This window comes from Saccopteryx bilineata, chromosome 2 (assembly GCF_036850765.1).
Source record: "Saccopteryx bilineata isolate mSacBil1 chromosome 2, mSacBil1_pri_phased_curated, whole genome shotgun sequence".
NCBI classification, from domain to species: Eukaryota; Metazoa; Chordata; class Mammalia; order Chiroptera; family Emballonuridae; genus Saccopteryx; species Saccopteryx bilineata.
This window is the reverse complement of record NC_089491.1, coordinates 8,300,081-8,318,208: the sequence shown is the minus strand read 5'-3', so window position 1 is coordinate 8,318,208 and position 18,128 is coordinate 8,300,081. Positions and strand designations below refer to the sequence as shown.

Below are 18,128 nucleotides of genomic sequence, written 5' to 3'. Positions count from 1 at the left end.
CTGGGGGTTGGGGACCACTGGGTTACGGGATACATGGGTAGATAACATTTAGAGAAGGCACCCTGAGCAAGCGCTATGGGCCGGCGGAAAGGGGCAGGGAAGGTGCTGAGGCCCTGGTGACAGGGGAGTGGTGGAGGTCTGGGGTCTCAGAGTTGAGGGCGGGGCTTGCCACACTAACTACTGTGAAGGAGGACAGCCGGGGGCGGGAGGAGCACGGAGAAGGAGAAGAAGACCTGGCTGGGGCCAGAGGAGGAGCTGGGGGCAGCAAAGCTGGATGGGGTGGCGGCCTCACCACTTTGTTCTCGTAGAGGATCAGCCCGTAGTTGTGTGGCACGAGGCTGAAGCGGTTCCTCCACTTCTTGTTGTCCTCCTGGTACTGGAAGAGGTTCCCGGAGAAGATGATGCGCTCGTCCAGCGGCACCTGCGCGAGGGAAGAGGACCGGGTCCTCTGAGCCGGGGACAGCCCAGCCTGCAGGGCCTGCGTCTCACCCACAGAGGCCTCCCAGGCAGGACTGCATCTCACCCACTTGGCAAATGAGGAAAGTGAGGCTCAGGGCAGTGAAGGGGTCCAGGATGCCAGGATTTGAACCCAAACCACGCACCACGATTCAGAACCCGGACAGGACGGCACTCGGTCCTGGCCCTAGCAGCATGACTACCTCAGGAGGGATCTAGGACTTCCTCCGTCACTCTGGCAGAGGGGACATGCCCATGGGCCAGGCCGGTGAAGGCCCCAGTACCGGGGCAAGTCTTCCCAGCTCTGGGTCTCAGTTTCTTCTCAGGGCAACAAGCACTTGACCAAGGCGGCTGCAGGGAGCCTCCCCTGCTCTGAGAGATTCGTGAATCTGGGGGTGGGAGGATGCAGGGGACCTCAGTCTAGAGAGTTTGAAGTTTGATTGGCGTCCTGGCAGGCCAGTAACCAATGTGAGCAGCAGAAACGCCCAGACCTTCCTGCAAAGTCCCTCTGCCTCTGACTCAGTGTGACTTTGAGACAAGACAGTAAGAAGTTAAAAAAATTCCCTAGCAAGTGGAATGGAGAAACTGAGGCAAATAGCTGAACACACGGGCCAAGTAATTTACAGCCAGATACAGAATGTCACCTCCCGAGAGATAACATCCAGGCCTCGGTTGTATTTTAGCTCCTGGCCCAGGTGGGCAGGACCAGCTACAATGACTAATGACCCTGAAAGGGCACATCTAGAAAAGCTTGTGACTATTCTATTGAAATCCTCCCCTAAACTCCTAGTCCTTAAAAACCCTCAAAACGAAGGACCCAGCTCTGTTCTCCATCCTGGGTGCGTGCCCTCACCTTTCTCTCCCCCCCTTCTTCCCCCACAGGCGTGCATCTCCCCAATTCTAAGGAACCCTATGAGACTTGCAACCAGGGAAGCAGTGGACAGCAACAGCTTGTCTCAGACTGACCCCCTGAACCTGTCTCCAAGGCCCCCTTTTCTCTGGCTTCCCAGTGAGGCGAGGCCACCCCTCTCTAAGCTCTCTCCTGTTGCTTTTTCTAGTCTAGACCCTTTCTTATTTCACTGTCCCCAGCTTTAATAAACTTACTCTCAAAATCACCTGGACTTGTGAAATGTTTCCTGCACAAACTCAGGATCCACACCCTATGGGCTGGCCCTAGCTAGACACGAAGCTGTCTCCCGTGCGGTAACAGCTTCAGGCCTGTCACATCACCTCTTTGAGCCTCAGCTTTCTCTTCTGTAAAATGGGACAGTGACAGCCCTGACTTTGTTGAGGAGTCTGTGAGGTGCCGTGTGCAAAGGTCGCGCTAGAAGCAATAATAAATGTGGAGTCCCCGAGACCACTACCAGGATTACTCAGTCTGGGTCCATCTCCCAGCTCCAGGACTGATTGATCTGGGGGTGGGGGGGGGGGCATCCTGAGAGAGAGCTTCCAGGGCAGATCAGCATCAGAAAGCTTCAGGGAAGGAGACACACGCAGGCATGCTCTGGGAGGGGAGGAGCTCGGGAAGCCTAGGGTTCCTCGCTTTCCAGGCAGCTTCCCTACCTGTTCTACAATAATGCGGTGCCTTTTGCAAAACAAACCTGTAGCATACGTCACCACAGGAGGAAGTGCTGTTTTAACGGTGCCTAGCCTTTCCTAGCTTCCTTGCTGTGCTGCTGGGCAGCCACGGGCTGCTGTCAGGTGTGAGGGGCCCCTCCCCAGCCGACCCCCCAGCCTGTCTCTTCACACGCAGCCCCCTCTTCCCAGCAACCTCCCTGCTACTCTTCAAGGGGAAATAACAAAACACTCTTGGAAAATGAGGGCCCATTGTACTTAAACAATAGGACCCTGCAGACTGCTTCCTACCCAAGGATAAAAATATTTACAGGAAAAGAAAATGACTCCCCCTACCATCCCACCACCCCGCCACACACCCACACACAGTGGGCTCTGCCCCTGTCACAACGCTGCTGTTCTGTTTGGTAGTCTATATTTAGACGAGGGCCTGCTCTCAGTCCCCAGGTCTTCTAGAGAGCAGAACGCTCTTCCGACACCCCACGGAGACCCTCGCTGGCCCCAGGCCTCTGCGTAGGGCAGGGGCCCTGACTCCAGGGTAGTGGGAGGCTGTGGTGAGGGGCAGGCCTCCCCAGGCCCCATCAGACTCAACAACCCCTCCTCCGGCCCCGAGTCCACCCCCAGGTCCTGGGCAGCCCATAATGGGTGGTTTGGACTTTATTTTTAAGACTTGCAAACGGCAGAGTCATGTTTCCATTGGAAGGTCTGTAGGAAATGAAACAGAACCAACAGCCCAGGCAAAATATTTTGGACTCTGCGAAGCTCACCCATACGCGGTGGGCATCTTTGGTGGGTGGTGAATGGTTAGCACACAGACCCCTGAAGCCAACAGCCCAGGTCCCAGTCCTGGCTCTTCTGCCCACACCAGGGGAGCCTGGGCAAGCGACTGGACCTCTCCACATCCACAGCTGCGACGTGGACAGAATCAGAATTCCGCAGACAGCGGGGTTGCGCCAGCTGGACAGACCATGCCTGCTTACAACACCTGCTATTTTTACTATTTCTGGTTCTATTATTACCACTACTATTTCTATTGTATCACTTTTAGTATTGTTTCTTATAAAAAACAGTTGATGGTATAATGACGATGATGACAATATTATTTCTATTCTTATGATATTACTATCACGACTTCATATCATGATGGCCAGTTTCCTGAGTGGCAAAATAGGACCAGAAATTCCTGTTTTATGGGGATTGTGGATGATTTCATTGTATTCTTCCAGCTTACATGTTAATTCTGTTTTCCTACAATGAACATGCACACTTGTGAACGCTAAACACATGTCTCGTGCAGAGTAAAAGCTTAGTGCTATCAGCCAGCCCCCAGTCCAATCTCGGGTTATTGGGACCTGGATCCCTGTGACACTTCTTTCCAAATAGGGGACAATTCCAGCTCTGACTACTCGAAGCAGCTCACCCGCCTCCTTTCATTATCACACAGGAGTGCACCTGTCAGACACCCAGGCACCTCCCTGTGCCTCTGCCCTCTGTTGCCAAGATGTCAGAAGTTGCCATGACACCAGGAGATCAGTCTTTTCTGGGTCCAAAATCAAAGGGACATGTGATGCTCTGAGAGGCCCTGACACACAGCCCTGGCCTACCTCTACCCCCAGCAGGCTGGGGGTCAAGGCAGAAAGGGCCCTTGGCTTGGAATCTAGAACCAGGCTGGAGTTCTGCTACAGCGTTCTGGGCAAGCCATTCACAAGCTCAGCTCTGGGCCCGTGTGTGTTCCGTTGCCTCGGTCTGATAGTCTTTCTCCCATCAGGTCCTCTCAGCGGCGGTGGCCCTTCTCCTAGGAAACCCTCAGGTCCGCCCAGTGAGGCCAGGCCCCTCACTGTCTGAGTTCACCCTGTCATCTCCTTCTTAGCACCCACTTGATTATGTAGACAGCTGTTTACTGTCTGCCTCCCAGAGTGTCTGCAGGGCTAGCAAAGGCAGCATGGCCCCAGCACCGGGCCTGACAGGCAGTGGGTCCCCGACCAGGGGCCTGCCCATCTCTCTCTCACGGTAGTCCTGGGTCTCATCAGCAGCTCTCCCACCCCCCTGAGCTAATACCTCCAGCTGTTCCTCCCACTGAGAAGACACCAAAGGATAATAAAACCTCACAGCCGGGGCAGGTGACACCAGCTCCTGCCCCTGTGGTCTCAGGGGGAACAGGCACATTTCCAGTCACTTGGTTGGGGTAGGCTGGGGAACGGAACGAAATGAAAGAAAAAATCCCTGTCAGGCCTTCTTAGCCATTTCTCTCTGCTCTGCCGCTTCCCCTCCCCCACACCCACACCCACAGGCCCCCACGCCATCCACAGAGCTGCTCTGACTCCTCTCTCTGAATGCCATTTCACAGATGGAGAAACTGAGGCTCAATAAGGTGAAGCTGCATGTCTGAGGTCACCCACCAGGTCAGGGCTCACACCTTGTCAGTAATCCCATCCGCCCCCAACCACACGCCGTTCATCCTCTCACTGAATCCTCACCACAGCCCTGTGCAGGAGGTACCCATTTGTCAGATGAGAAAACTGAGCCTGAGTGTTAAATCAACGGAGAGAATCTGACCCCAGTCCCCCCGAGTTCTTTCCACCAGACCACAAGCTTCCAGCCGCCGTCCCTCCTTTATGACTTTGGCCCCATCACCTCGAAGGGAGCTTCCAGTCCCTCACTGGACAAACTTACTGGACAAACACAACCCTACTACTAACAACGGGACAATGACAAGGCCAGCGATAATGACAGTGTCAGCCAGCACTCACCAAACACCTTCCCTGCTCCAGACACCTGGCTGACTTAACTCTTTAATCCTTACAACCATCGTGTGCAGAAGATGGCTGGTCCCATTTTGCAGAGGAGTAAACTGAGTCTCCAGGAAGTGAGCTAATTTGCTCACAGGCAAACAGCCAGTAAGAGAAGGATTTAACTTGCCAGTCCTGTCAAGATAACTCCAGAGCCCCAGCTCTGGCTGGGGGGGGGGGGCACTCATCCACAGTTATGAAGGGGCTAGACAACACTGCCAGGTCATCTGTCTAATCAGAAGCTGGGTGAGGCCCTTAGAGACCATCATAACACCAATGGGAAACTGAGGCCCTGAGAAGAAAGTCACTTGCTCGAGAGCACAGGGTGAGCGGGTGTCAGAGCTCGGCCAGAATCTGCCCTGTGCCCCACTCAGCGCCTCTCACCTTTCTCCAGAGCAGCTGGGCCTGCGGCAGCCCGGTGCCCTCGATCTCATGGCGCATGCTGTTGAAGAGGGCGACGCCATACTGGTCCTCGTAAAAATGAAGGAATTCCGTCAGGATCTTTCCGGTTTTCTCTGGAAGGGAAGGACACACAGAAACGTGAGGTCGTCATGGTTATCTACATGCCCCGGGGAGGGGCGTCCACAACGCCCCAAATTCCTGCTTATATAATTGTTTGCCTTTGTCGGCATTGCTTTTCTGGGCAGAACTGTGTATTTCCTGCACAGGCCTGGGCGAACCTCCGGATAGGGAAATGGGCAATGACCCCAGACAGACAGGTTACAAGGAACCAAGAGACAAGTGAGAAGACACTCGGCCTCAGCTGCCCCCAAATGCAAACAGAGGTGGAATTCCATTTTCCCCAGCAGACCAGGGTGTGGAGGAACAGGCACCTTACCCCGGGCTGGGGGGTTGGAAATGGGGCGGCCTTTTTGGAGGGTGGCTGGGGGCTGGGGGCACTATTATGAGGATGTAAGTAAGAAGACAAAAGGGAAGTCTACGGGTATATATGAATTAACAAAGGGAAGATGTCCACGCTCTGTCACATAAAGCAGAGCGAGCTCCAGAATCACGTGCTGAACATCTTCTCATTTAAAGTTATCCCCGTGTGTGCATATAAATTATGTGTGTGCCTGGAGAGTTATGGGAAGAGGTCAGCAGGCCACGCCCCAGACTGCAGAGCGGGGCCTCCGGGTGTGGAAAGGAGGAGGGCAGAGTCCATTCCGTCTTCTGTTTCATTCACGTTTATTGCATTTGAGTTATTTTACAGGCAGGATTCTTTTCACAATAAAAAACAAATATTCTAAAATTGACTCATCTACCAAGTTAAACTTTTAGCTTGCACTGGCTGTTTGCCCTCCCTTCTGCTAAAGCCGTTTCTGAACAGCGCAGGTGAACCCCGTGGCCCTCAGGGCTGGCCCAGCACACGCTGGGTGAAGAAACTGAGGCCTAGAGAGGGCTGTGGCCCGTGACAAGGGGCCTCCTCCTCAGGAGAGTCTGTCTGATGCTGAGTCCCGACCAGATGAGCGTGCCGGCCCACTGCACAACAGCCTCTCTGGGCCTCAGTTTCCCCCTGTTTGCTGAGAGGACTGGGCTCAATAATGGACAGGCCCTGCTGTCTTTGATAGTCTTGGGTTCCAGGTTTCAAAGACCTGGTCCTGTCTCAAAGGAGAAGGGGCTGACGTGATGCTGTCCCTCCCATGGCTGGTCGGGCACCAGGCACCTGACGAGGACAGCATTTCATGTAATCCTCTCAATAGGTCTGCAAAGCAGGGCTGGGTCAACCCACTTTACAGAGGAGGAAACTGAGACCCAGAGAGGTTAAGTCTTTGGCACAAGGTCACACAGCGAGCAAGCAGTATAGTGGGGATCTAGTCCCGGAGCCCAGCCTGGAGGTAGTGGCCGGGAAGGAAGGCTAAAAGCATGTGCCACATCCCCCACCTGGGGTCTCAAGCAAGTCACTCCCTCCACTCCCCCTGGGGGCAGTTTAGCCCATGGAACCCCATCCACAAGCATGGCCCTGTCTGTGCTCCCCTTTCCTGGAATGAGGTCATGTCTGTCCAGATTCTATTTTGGGGGAGAAGATGAGAACAAATGAGGAATTTGCTTTAAATGCCTATTTTTTAAAAACCATAAACAACCAGAACTCTCTCAAAGACCACGGGAATTATTTTGAAAAATGATGAGGCAAAACTGGCGGCGGGGGAGATGGGAGTAATGAATTGGGGCCAAATAGAGAAAATAGCATCCTAGATAACAATAATGTTGATACATCCTGTAATCATCATAATGGTTACCATTGATTGTTCACCCAAGCCAGTGGGTGGGCAAGTTTTACATGCATGATTCCAAAGAATTCCTAGGGAAAGCCTTAGGGAGTCAAGGCTATTGTTTTCCCATTTTAGGGATGAGGAGGCTCCCATCCCAGAACAGGAGAGCTTGGTTCTCCGCAGTCAGCCCACACAAGCTTGGTCTGGGCTTTTGTCCCAAGCAGCCTGACTCCCAGTGGACACTCTCCCAGTATGCCGGATGGGTAGGCTTGGGCCCTCTGATCTTGAGGGTCCTTCAGCCATGGCTCTGGAGGCATGACCCGGCCCTGGAGCACCCAGCCTCAGACGAAGCAATATTTCTAGAAGGGCTAGGATCTGCCCTGACCCTCGGGGAGACCCAGTCCAGGAGGAAGCCGAACCAGGGTCTCAGCTGCCGGGTCAGCGAAGGCCAGACATCACAGCCAGGCACGGTTTATAAGGCTGGACCGGGGAAGAAGACAGGAAGGGAAAGGTCAGCCAGGTGAAGGCCCAGGCACCACTCCACGGAGGGACGGAGACACGGAGGCCCACGGTGGGCGGGGCTGTGGGTTGAAGAGGAAACCAGCAGAGGCCGAGGAAGTGACAACCAAAAGGAGGCGACCCAGACAGAGCCAGAAGGCAAAGATAAGGCCGACAGGCCTGAAACCTCTGGGCTGAGAGGGGTCCGGGCAGGCGGGGGGGGGGGGGGGGGGGGGGCGAGGATAAAATTCTTTGTTAGCCCCTCATGTTAACCAAGTGAGATCGTGGGACCAGGGTCCAGGAATGGAGAACAAGAGGACTAGGAGAGATGTCACCAAGCAGAGAGTGGATGGTGGAGAGGGGAGAGGGTACCGGCAGAAACTGGAGGTGGGGGGGGCTCTCTCAGTGGAACCAGAAAAGAGGAGGCAGGCCTATGTGCCCCGCTCCCACAAACAGACTGCAGCAGCCACAACCCCATCCCAGCCAACAGCACTTACAGGCATGCCTTGCTATCCGAACTCCGGAACTGTACAAATCTGATCTGTTCTCGATAAACCCTTTGTTCCTAAAATTGCAGAACCAAACAGACGGAAGAGTGTGGGATCTCTCACCATTCAGCTTGGTCTCCCAACTAGGGAGCCAAACAGATTGGGATGCCCGCCTCCGTCTAAGGAAGGACTGCAAACCCCAAGTGGGTGGGCGTGGTGTGCTGTTGGTCATCATTGGATCCCTTAGCTCACCCGTGACCTGGCAGAGGCAGGTGCTGAGGAAGGGAGGCGTCCGTTCTCCAAACAGTTCTGGTGCCTGCTCTGCACCAGGCCCCACAGGATGGGGAAAGGCTAGGGGAAGGTTGGGGCAATGGCACTCCCCAAGGGGTTAAGGACTAAGAAGTGGCATCGCCAGGGAGCTGGGCACTTGCCTAAGTTTGGCAGCAAAGGAAGCGCTGGAAAGGGAAGACCGTGGGGTAAGGGGCCAGGTGGCTTGTTGGCAGAAGTAACCCCAAGCACATTCTTGAGAAATGTCCTAACAGCTTGGGAGGAACTGCCACGTGCCTGGTCCAAAGGAAGTGTCACGGAGAAGGCGGAGGAGAGGCAGGAGGGGGGCAGGGTCCAGCCCCCTCCGAGGACAAAGAGTTGGCAGGGAGAATCCCTGACCAGGGTCCCCTTGTCTGGCCAGATGCTACTGGAGGGGGAGGACCCAGGCAGCCCCTCCCTACAAATTCTGCTCAGCACCCCACTTTCCCTTCCTGCGTCCCTGCAGGCACTCCCTCCCTGGAGCGGCCACAGGGATTTTACACTTGAATTCCCACCTTAGTGTCCCCGTCTGAGTGTCCGTGGGTGGTCCCCGAGGCCTCTGACGCTCCTCTCTCTTCCACACCTGCCCACACCAGCTTTTCCCTCTTCTTCCCACAGCCTCTGGGGATGCCACTCACCAAGGATTTGAGATCTCCAAGATCAAGGCTCACAACCATAAAGGAGGCTCAGCCAGAGAGGGTGAGGATCTCACCTGAGGTCACATAGCCAGACTGAGGCTCGCAGGGTTCAAGCCGCAGCCTGCTCACTCCTCCCTGGCCCTGGCTCTGACTACTGTTCACAGGGCTCCACAGGGCATCCCCCGGGCCCAGGGGGCAGAAAGGAAGCAGGCTGTGGCCGCATCTGCAGGAACAAGGCAACCCTGGGGATCCTCGGCCCAGGAACTGGGCGACCCAGGCTAGTTGTGAGGATCTGGTTGCTGCTGGGAGCTACAGAGATGCTAGGGCAGAGCCCTCCAAGGGAGTGTGCTGGCCTCACCTGCCTTCCACACCTTCTCATCCAGCCTCCCTCCCTTCTCCCGCAGACTCAGCCCCAGGTGCTGCTGGAGGGGAAAGCAGGGGGGCTGAGAGAGCCGCCTTCCAGCCCCAGGCTCCCAGCTGGTGAGGAGCACAGGGTGGGCGTCGGGATCGCAGTTCTGCCAGACCCCAGCCCTACCACTGCCCAGCTCTCTCTCTCTCGGAGCCTCAAGCTCCCCATCTGTAAAATGGGCATAACGGAATCCATTCACAGTGCTCCGCAGGTCGAGGACAGCACACGAAGTGTTCACAGTTCAGACCTCCATAAATATTGGTATTAGCCTGACCTGTGGTGGCGCAGTGGATAAAGTGTCAACCTGGAAATTCTGAGGTCGCCGGTTCGAAACCCTGGGCTTGCCTGGTCAAGGCACATATGGGAGTTGATGCTTCCAGCTCCTCCCCCCCTTCTCTCTCCTCTCTCTCTCTATCTCTCCCTCTCCTCTCTAAAATGAATAAATAATAAATAAATAAATAAATAAATAAATAAATAAATAAATAAATAAAATATTTTAAAAAAATATTGCTATTAATCATAACAGTGCCCAGCCTACAACAACCATGTAAGAGACGAATGTTTTCATTAGCAGGTATAACTTCTGTAGTTTGAAAAAAAATCTAATAAAGACTTAAAAAAAAAAAAAGAACCAAGAAAATAATCACAAAATAATAAAAATGATAATGGGGGGTAAGTCCTCAACAAAGATCAGACAGAGGAAAGCCCGGGAGAAGGAAGGACAGCACAGGCAAAGGTGCGGGGGTGGGGAAGGCAGGCCAGGTGTGTGCAAGGGACACCCTGGCATCCAGGTTCCCAGCCTGAGGGACCTTGGCAGGGTCCCCTGGCATGATCTTCTGCCTCTTCTAGTGCCCAGAGCCAATCGCTACCCCCTTTTGTGTGCCCCTGCCAGCACCTCCCACAAGATTAGGAGGGCCCCACACACACACTCAGATTCTTCAAATGGCCCCAGAAGAGACTACGGCAAATAAAGCCCTCCGTTTTACAGGTGTATGAACCAAGGCTCGGAAAGCTTTGTGGCTCACGAAAGGTCACTTGCCTCTGTCAGTCAGCACAAACCTCGCGTGCAATTCCGTAGGCTGTCACAGGAAGAGACCCCCGGAGGAGTCCTGAGTCTCTCATCAGCCCAACAAGAGGGCAGCCCTAAATTCTGGGAGTGGCCCTGAGGGCCAGGCCACCACTGCGTTCTGGGACCGCAGGGAGCCACTGCCCACCCGAGGCCTCCATCTCCACACCAAGTCTGCAGTATGAGGGTAGTGGGCTCCAGCTGGCTTCACAGAGCCACCTCCCAGATTGTGGGGGCCTGAGGGCCAGGCCACCACTGCGCTCTGGGACCGCAGGGAGACACTGCCCGCCCGGGGCCTAAGGGCCAGGCCACCACTGCGCTCTGGGACCGCAGGGAGCCGCTGCCCACCCGGGGCCTCCATCTCCACATCATGTCTGCAGTATGAGGGTAGTGGGCTCCAGCTGGCTTCACAGAGGCCACCTCCCAGATTGTGGGGGGCCAGGGCAAAACACACACACACACAATTTGTTTTGGAGTCAAGCCTTTCAGTGAGCTGGTTGAGTAAGGGATCTTGTATCTTAAATCTCTAGATTTTAGGACGGCTCTGCCCCCAGATGCCTAGAACCTTGCCTCCAAAGCCTGTGACTCAGGTTAACTCAGAGGGGCCCTCTCACCAGCCAGTCCTCCTAACTCTGCCCCCAGACCACCCAGAGGTTACCAGGTGTGTTATCCTCCGAGAACATATGCATGTTCAACAGCAAATGTGAACAGCTACTGTTATGCCCACTTTACAGATAAAGAAACTGAGGCTCAGGGAGACCCACTGACTTACTAAAGGACACAGCCTGGAAGGGAAAGAGGTGGTTTCAAACCTGTGCTCACGCCTAGGCCCCCTCCCCCTCCGGCCTCTCCTGCCGCAGCACATGGAACTCCCACAGCCCCACCTTACACTCTCTTGCTGGGTCTTTGCCTGGCCCCAAGAGGCTGGTAAAGCTGACCGTACTGTCCCCATTTTACAGATGAGGAAACTGAGGTTCAGAGAGGCAGAGTGACTTTCCCAAGGTCACACTATTGACTATACTGTCAGAGCCAGCACTGAAGTCTAGGGCAGGGGTCCCCAAACTTTTTACACAGGGGGCCAGTTCACTGTCCCTCAGACCATTGGAGGGCCAGACTATAAAAAAAACTATAAACAAATCCCTATGCACACTGCACAGATCTTATTTTAAAGTAAAAAAAAAAAAAAAGGGAACAAATACAATATTTAAAATAAAGAACAAGTAAATTTAAATCAACAAACTGACCAGTATTTCAATGGGAACTATGCTCCTCTCACTGACCACCAATGAAAGAGGTGCCCCTTCCGGAAGTGCGGCGGGGGCCGGATAAATGGCCTCAGGGGGCCGCATGTGGCCTGCGGGCCATAGTTTGGGGACCCCTGGTCTAGGGTCTCCATTACCCCATCTGGTCAGAGGTAGCAGGGAACCTTCACACCTACTGATCCTTACTTGTCCATCTTCTCTGGGCCTCAAACTGTTCTAATTATAGACTGGGTGGGTGGGTCCCTGTCAGCTCAGCTGATCTAAAATCTCAATGACAATCTAATCAGTGTTGTGCTGGCCCCAGGAGCTGACCAGGATGCTGGCCTCAGCACCTCCTCTGAGCTGCTGGTGAGTCAGCTCTGAGTGAGAGCTGACCACAACACCCCCACACCCGACCTAGGCTGGACAGAAGGGGGGGGGAGGACTCAGCACCATCTCCTCTGGTCACACAAGCTCTGGTTCAAGTCCTAGCTGTCACCTACTGGCCGTGTGGCTTTGGCACAACAGCATATGTCTGACGGGGCTACAGGAAGATCTACGAGCTGAGGAGAGTAGAGCACTTTGTCCTGACATGGAGAAGGCACGTTCATGGTTGGGAGCTCCCCTGAAGTGCCTCTTGTCCAAGGTTCTTCTAACCTAGGGAGAAGCCCTTGAAGCAGAGGCCGAACAACCACCATCCCCCTGTCCCCCTCGTCCCTGGGACTGGCACCAACAGCAACCACAACAGCCGGAAGGACATTAATCTCTGATTTTCCAGACTGACAACGGTAAGGATCACACTACTTCCTGCACGCAGATAGCAGAGGCAGGGCAAGAACTGGGGCGGCCCGAGGGTGGCCTGACGTTCCCTGGAGACCCTGGGATAGAAGATGGGGTACTAAGCACATGGTTTGCATAGGAAAACTGAGGCTCAGGGAGGAGAAAATACTTGCTGAGCTGAGAATGGGAGAAAGGAGGGCGAGGTCCTCAGAGAATGGACCTGGGACAGTAAGACCCTGAGTCTGGAACGACAGCGAAGGTGCTTGGTTTCTCGTGGCCCTCCGGAGCCCGGCACATGCCACGCCTGAGCTAAACCTCTTATGCAAATCATCCCCCCAAACCGTCCAGTCAACCCCGGGGCAGGTGGTGTCATATTGGAGGAACATTCCAGACAAGGAGACTGTGACTGAGAGCTGACACCCTCCCCGACACCCAGCTGGGTAGTGGCCGAGGCAGGATCTGAGTGAGCCCAGGCTCAGGACCCCCTCCACGCTGACCGTGGGGTGCCAGGATGAAGGGGAAGATCTCCAGCTGAGACCACATCAGCCTTGTACTAACCCTGGGGACTTCAGCCCTACACTGGCCTGAGCTGAGGGCACTGAGCCAGACCTGCTGCTGGCTCATCCGGTCCCTCCAGTGGGCTCCAGAGACACACCTCGCCACCAGGCCCGGCCCGGCCCGGTTTCAGGGCTGAGAGATTGCCGACTGAAACCAGGCAGGCAGTCCCCTGTCGGGCGGGGCAGGCCCAGAACCTGCCTGCCTAGTTCCCAGGGCACCAGGGAGCAGGGCCAGGGTGGAAATGGGAGGAGAGGGGTGGAAGGGTGGGGGGCGCCCAGGACACCATGCCCACCCACTGCAGAGCAGCTCACCCCAGAGCTAAAGGAACAGCAGAGACAGAGTGGGGCAGGACTCCCTTTCCCTATGGCGCAGAACTGTTCAAAGTACCACCCTGGGAGAACAGCGAAAGCCTGAGGTCTTCAGAGGTGCTGACACTGTCCTGGGGTCACACGGCAGGTCCCCGCAGAGCATGGTCGACTTGCCTGGCCCCTGGTGCCTAGCCAAGGGCCCTTCTACTTGACCACCTCTGTTAAAGACTATTAATTAACACACAGTAGCAGCAGCCGTTTGTTCCGCACTTCTGTACCCAGGATGGTGCTACATGTTTATAGGCATTTTTCACGCATTGTCCCCACAGAGTAGGACACTGAGACTCAGAGGGTAAGTGATTTATCTAGGGACAGACAGCTTGTAAATGACATACACCCAGAACAGTCTTGCTGGGAGCCAGCGTTTGGGCAAATCCATCTCACCCCCATCTTCCAGACAGCCAGCCTCTGGGGGCAGGGGCTCCATGCAGCACCGGCCCAGTGGGTGGCCGCTGTCGGAAAGGCTGACAGGGCTCCTGCTCGGGACCGGTAATCAGGGGAAAAGCCCGGTGGAGGCGGGTAATGACAGGCTCCATCAGCCAGCAAGGGAAGGGGAAGGGCAGCCCACCTGTAAGAAGAGCCTGCACCAGCAGCCAGAACTCTGCAGAGCTAATGCCCCCCGCTCCGGCCAGTCCTTGTCCAGAAGGGGAACAGCACTGAGGGAGGGCGAGGGACTGAGCCAAGATCACCTCGTGAGTGTGCCCTGAAGAAGGGGTGTGCTCAAAGCACCAGTAGGACAATGGCAAGTCCCTGGGACCTCACTTCTGGGCCCAAGAGGAATCTCCTCTCCTTCCGTGTCTTGCTCCCTGACACAAGGCCAGTGTGAAGTGGGCTTCGTAGTTCAGGACCAGTACAGCTCAGTCCGTACTAAACCGACCGCCACTGCCGCCCCAGGCAGGCCACTCCTATGTGACGCCTGCCACAGCCACCAAATTTCTACCCCCTTTCCCTCTGATCCTCCCCCTTGAACCAACCTCCCCAGCTCAAAAGCCTTCTATGGCTCCCACTGCCCCTGGGCTCCCCAGAATGCCCCAGGACGCTGACTGCCTTTCCGTGCATGGGGTCCTGCACAGGCTCCTTCCTCAGCCCACCACCCAGGAATTCCCCAGGCTGATGGCTGCCCCCCTGCCCCCACAAACCCCCTGCTCATCCACAATGGGTCAAGGCATGCTCCCTGCCTGACTCCCCCTGGCAGTACCCACCACATCTGGGACAAGGCCTGGCACATAGTAGGAATGGGAGGAAAGCCCACAGTGAGGCCAGAGGCAGCGATCTGGAGCCAGCGCCACCCCCGCAGGGGAGACACTGCCCCCATTGAGCAATAAGACTCCCCACACCCACCCCAGAGATTTCTCACCAGAAAGGGAGGCTTACGCCCAACCCGAGGGCTGTGGCTGGGTCCCAGGAATGAGAGAATGTGCACAATGCTGTTCCTTTTCCTCCTGAGGTTTCCCTCCCTGCAGGCCTCAGGTGCCCTGAAGGGACCCTCTGCTGGGTCACCCCTGCCCCAGGGCCAGTTATTAACAAAAAAAAACCTCTCCCCATAAATACAGCAACCAAAGGCTCTATATGAAGACAGCCGTTGACCGCGCGCCAGCTCCGTTACAGGGACGTTATGTGGGAGATCACAAGGCCAGGACGACAAAGGTCTCATCATTATCCCAGTGAGCGGAGGAGGAAACGAAAGCAAGGGGCAGATCAGGAGCCCACCCAATGCCACACAGCTGGAAAGGCACAGGCAGGCTGATGACACCCCGCACTCGCCACATGGGCCAGCAGTCTGCAGAGCGCTTACCAGATTTTGACACTGGCAACAGCCCCACGAGGTGGGTACAGGTGTCACTCCCATGAGAGGCTGTGAGGCCCAGTGACTTGTCCAAGGCCAGCCAGCTGTCCAGTGAAAAAGAACACTCTAAACCGGGGCTTGAACCCAGCCCAATACGGCAGCCCACAAACAGTTACCCTGAATTGGACCCTAGACCCACTAGGATCTCAGTCTCACTTCCCTTCCCATGTCCCACCCAGCCCATTTCCTACCTGACTCAGGTACTTCCCACCTCCACACACTCACCTGGGCTGCGCTCTCTATCTGGAATTCCCTTCCCCCTCGTTCCCACAGTTCTAAATCTTCGCCAGATTGTAAAGGCCCTGCCCAAACATCATCTCTTCCATCACAATGTTTTGCAGTCTCCATTTGCATATGATTATAATAATAACTGGGGCATGAGCTAATGCATGTAACACTTAGCCCGATGCCAGGCACAGAGGCAGCTCCCTGTTCTAACAATTAGAATCAACATTCTTTCATTTAACCCCCAGCCAGATGTGCTGTTAAACCCTTTTTGTAGATGAGGATTCTGGGGCTCGAAGAGGTGAAGTGACATCACACAGGTAAGAGCAAAATTGGGACGTGAAGCCAAGCCCACCTCTGTCCACTGCTCTACCCAGGGCCTGGGTCTGCCCGGTCCTCGGAGAGAACTCACAAGTACTCGCTGACGCTGCGGAGACATTCCCCACTCGACCAACGGGCAGCTCCCGGCATCAGATAACAGAGCGCTGGACTCTGAGATCGAGCCCAAGCTCTCCATTGGACAGATGGGGAAACTGAGGCTGGGCGGATGGGGAACAAGCAGCCAAGCTCCCAGCGCCCCGTCAGTGCCCAGCCACTCATGAGAGCAGCGTGGAGAGAAAGGAGTCAGTGGGAATTTGGTGCCCAGAGAGGAAAACCGGCTCCGGTCCTGGGGTCTCTGGCCTGGAATGCTCTGCCAGAGCCCACCCCCTTCTGGCTAGGCCCAAACATCACCTCTTCCTCCCCAGGCTCGAATGTCACCTCCTCGGGATCCCCCCCCCCAAGTCCTGTCCCCACAGCCTCTGCTACCGCAGTCCCCACTTCTCCTTGGCACCCTTCGCTACAAAGGCTGTGTCACCCTGAAAGGCCCCGATGACGGGGCTCCCCGCAGACAGTGACCTCATTCTGCCACCTCCAGGCACCCAGCTCCCACCTGGCCCAGGTGGGTGCCCGAGAAACACGTGCTCAGGGAGAAACGCCTGGTGGAAGCTCGTCCAGTTTCGGGTGCCACAGTGGCCGCGTGGGAGGCCGCATGGGCCTGGGAGGGAGGCTCTGAGGGCGGAGGCCGGCAGGGCCCCCCATCTCGGAGGCCACGCTGGGCGAGGCGGTGGCCGAGAGGGGCAGCCGGGCTGGCTCACAAGGCCGCCTTTAAAGCGGTCCTCAGTCAGCAAGTATTTCACCTCGGCTCGGGACCCACGTCTGGCGGGAAGGGTGGCACTGAGGCAGGAGGGCCCGGGGTGGGAGGCGGTGGCTGGAGTGCGGGCCCAGAGAAATGCCCAAAACAGGCCGACTGCAGCCCCAGCCGCCCGGACTGCCCTTTCCTTCACACCTCGAGGCTGCCTGGCAGGGAGGAAGTCAATTCCCATCTTGACACAAACAGAGGGAAACAAAAGTCCTCTCATCCCCTCCGGCCCCTCCCTCCCTGCCTGGCAGCGGCCCCGTGCCCACAGCCTATAGTTGGCAGCTTGTTCTGGATCCTAGAACCCAGGCATCCCTGCTCTCTGGGAGCACAGACCCAAGCTGGGAAGGGTGGAGAAGGGCGGCAAAGGCCCCGCTGCAGCACCCCCCACCCAGGGCAGGACCGGTCTGCCCACACCTCCGCCGGGGCCAGCGCGGTGCCTGTCACAGAGGGCACCCCTTCCACTCCCAGGAGCACGTCTCAGGTTGGCTCCCGAGGCTGGTGTCCTGCACCATGCCCTGACATGGCCACAGCCACACCCCAGGCCAACAGAACCATGAAGAAAGGATCCAAAGGAGGGTCAAGGGCAGCTGGAGACCCCCAGAGCTGCAAGATGCCATGGCAGGACCAGCCACCTCATACCGTGTGCGCCTGCTCAACTTCCCCATCCTCCTGCCCGCAGAGAGAGCCCTGGCCGGGGAGCCAGACAGACACAAAGCAAACCCCAGCTCAGCGCTTCAGTGGCCTCACCTCCGAGCCTCATATTCTCTGTGCACCAGCTTCTCCCTCACACAACTGCTGTCACCAGACCAGGCACGGAGGCCACTGATCGATGTTAATGGCAGTTTCTGTGGTGTGTTTCATGCCAATTAATGGAGACCAGCAAAGAAGAACAAGAACAGCAACTACATGCCTACATGCTTGGGGTCCAATCTTTCGGGGCCACCAAAGGTTGACTAATCAGAAAGGAAAAATGGAGAGAGAAATGCCAATGAAGATTCTGAAAGCAAATGCCCCAAAAACGGCACGCCACACTGCATGCCACCAAACCCCAGCCGCCCAAGGCCCGTCTGCTCCACGGCACCGCAGGTGGGAGGTTCCTCGTCTCTCTGAGCCTGCACTTCCCACGGGGAGACCAGGCTAAGGGAGAGGCTGGATGTGCAAGTATTTTGAACTTCACAAGGGCAGCAGCGTGTCTTGCTCTCCTGGAATCTATAATAGAATTTTTACACACACACCCTTTTTTTTCTTATCTTATCACACTGACTAAGACATTCAGATCAATGAAAGTCCTTTAGGGTTTCAACATCAATCTTGCTCGGTACCTGATGGATGACTCTGTAGAGGGCCGAGTACCAGGTAGGGGCTCCTCAGGGAAAGGAGGGGGAGGACTTAGCTCTTCTCCCCAGACAAGAGTTGGAGAATTCCCTGGGAAAATAGATGCTGAGAAAACCCAGCCATAGCAGACCAAAGCCAGACTGGAACCTGTTCTCAAGCA

General features: G+C 55.8%; 1 protein-coding gene across 3 annotated transcripts in view; it reads right to left on the bottom strand.

Moving 5' to 3' along the window:
- The window catches only part of NIBAN2 (niban apoptosis regulator 2), a 51,325-nt gene that overhangs the window by 15,904 nt on the left and 17,293 nt on the right, over nucleotides 1–18,128 (bottom strand). For all 3 annotated transcript variants that reach the window (XM_066256156.1, XM_066256154.1, XM_066256155.1), the window contains exons 2-3: nucleotides 5,205–5,335; nucleotides 293–421 (exon numbers count right to left, since the gene is read on the bottom strand). In XM_066256156.1, the coding sequence (XP_066112253.1) occupies nucleotides 293–421; nucleotides 5,205–5,335 (260 nt within the window). The remainder of the gene's footprint in view (nucleotides 1–292; nucleotides 422–5,204; nucleotides 5,336–18,128) is intronic.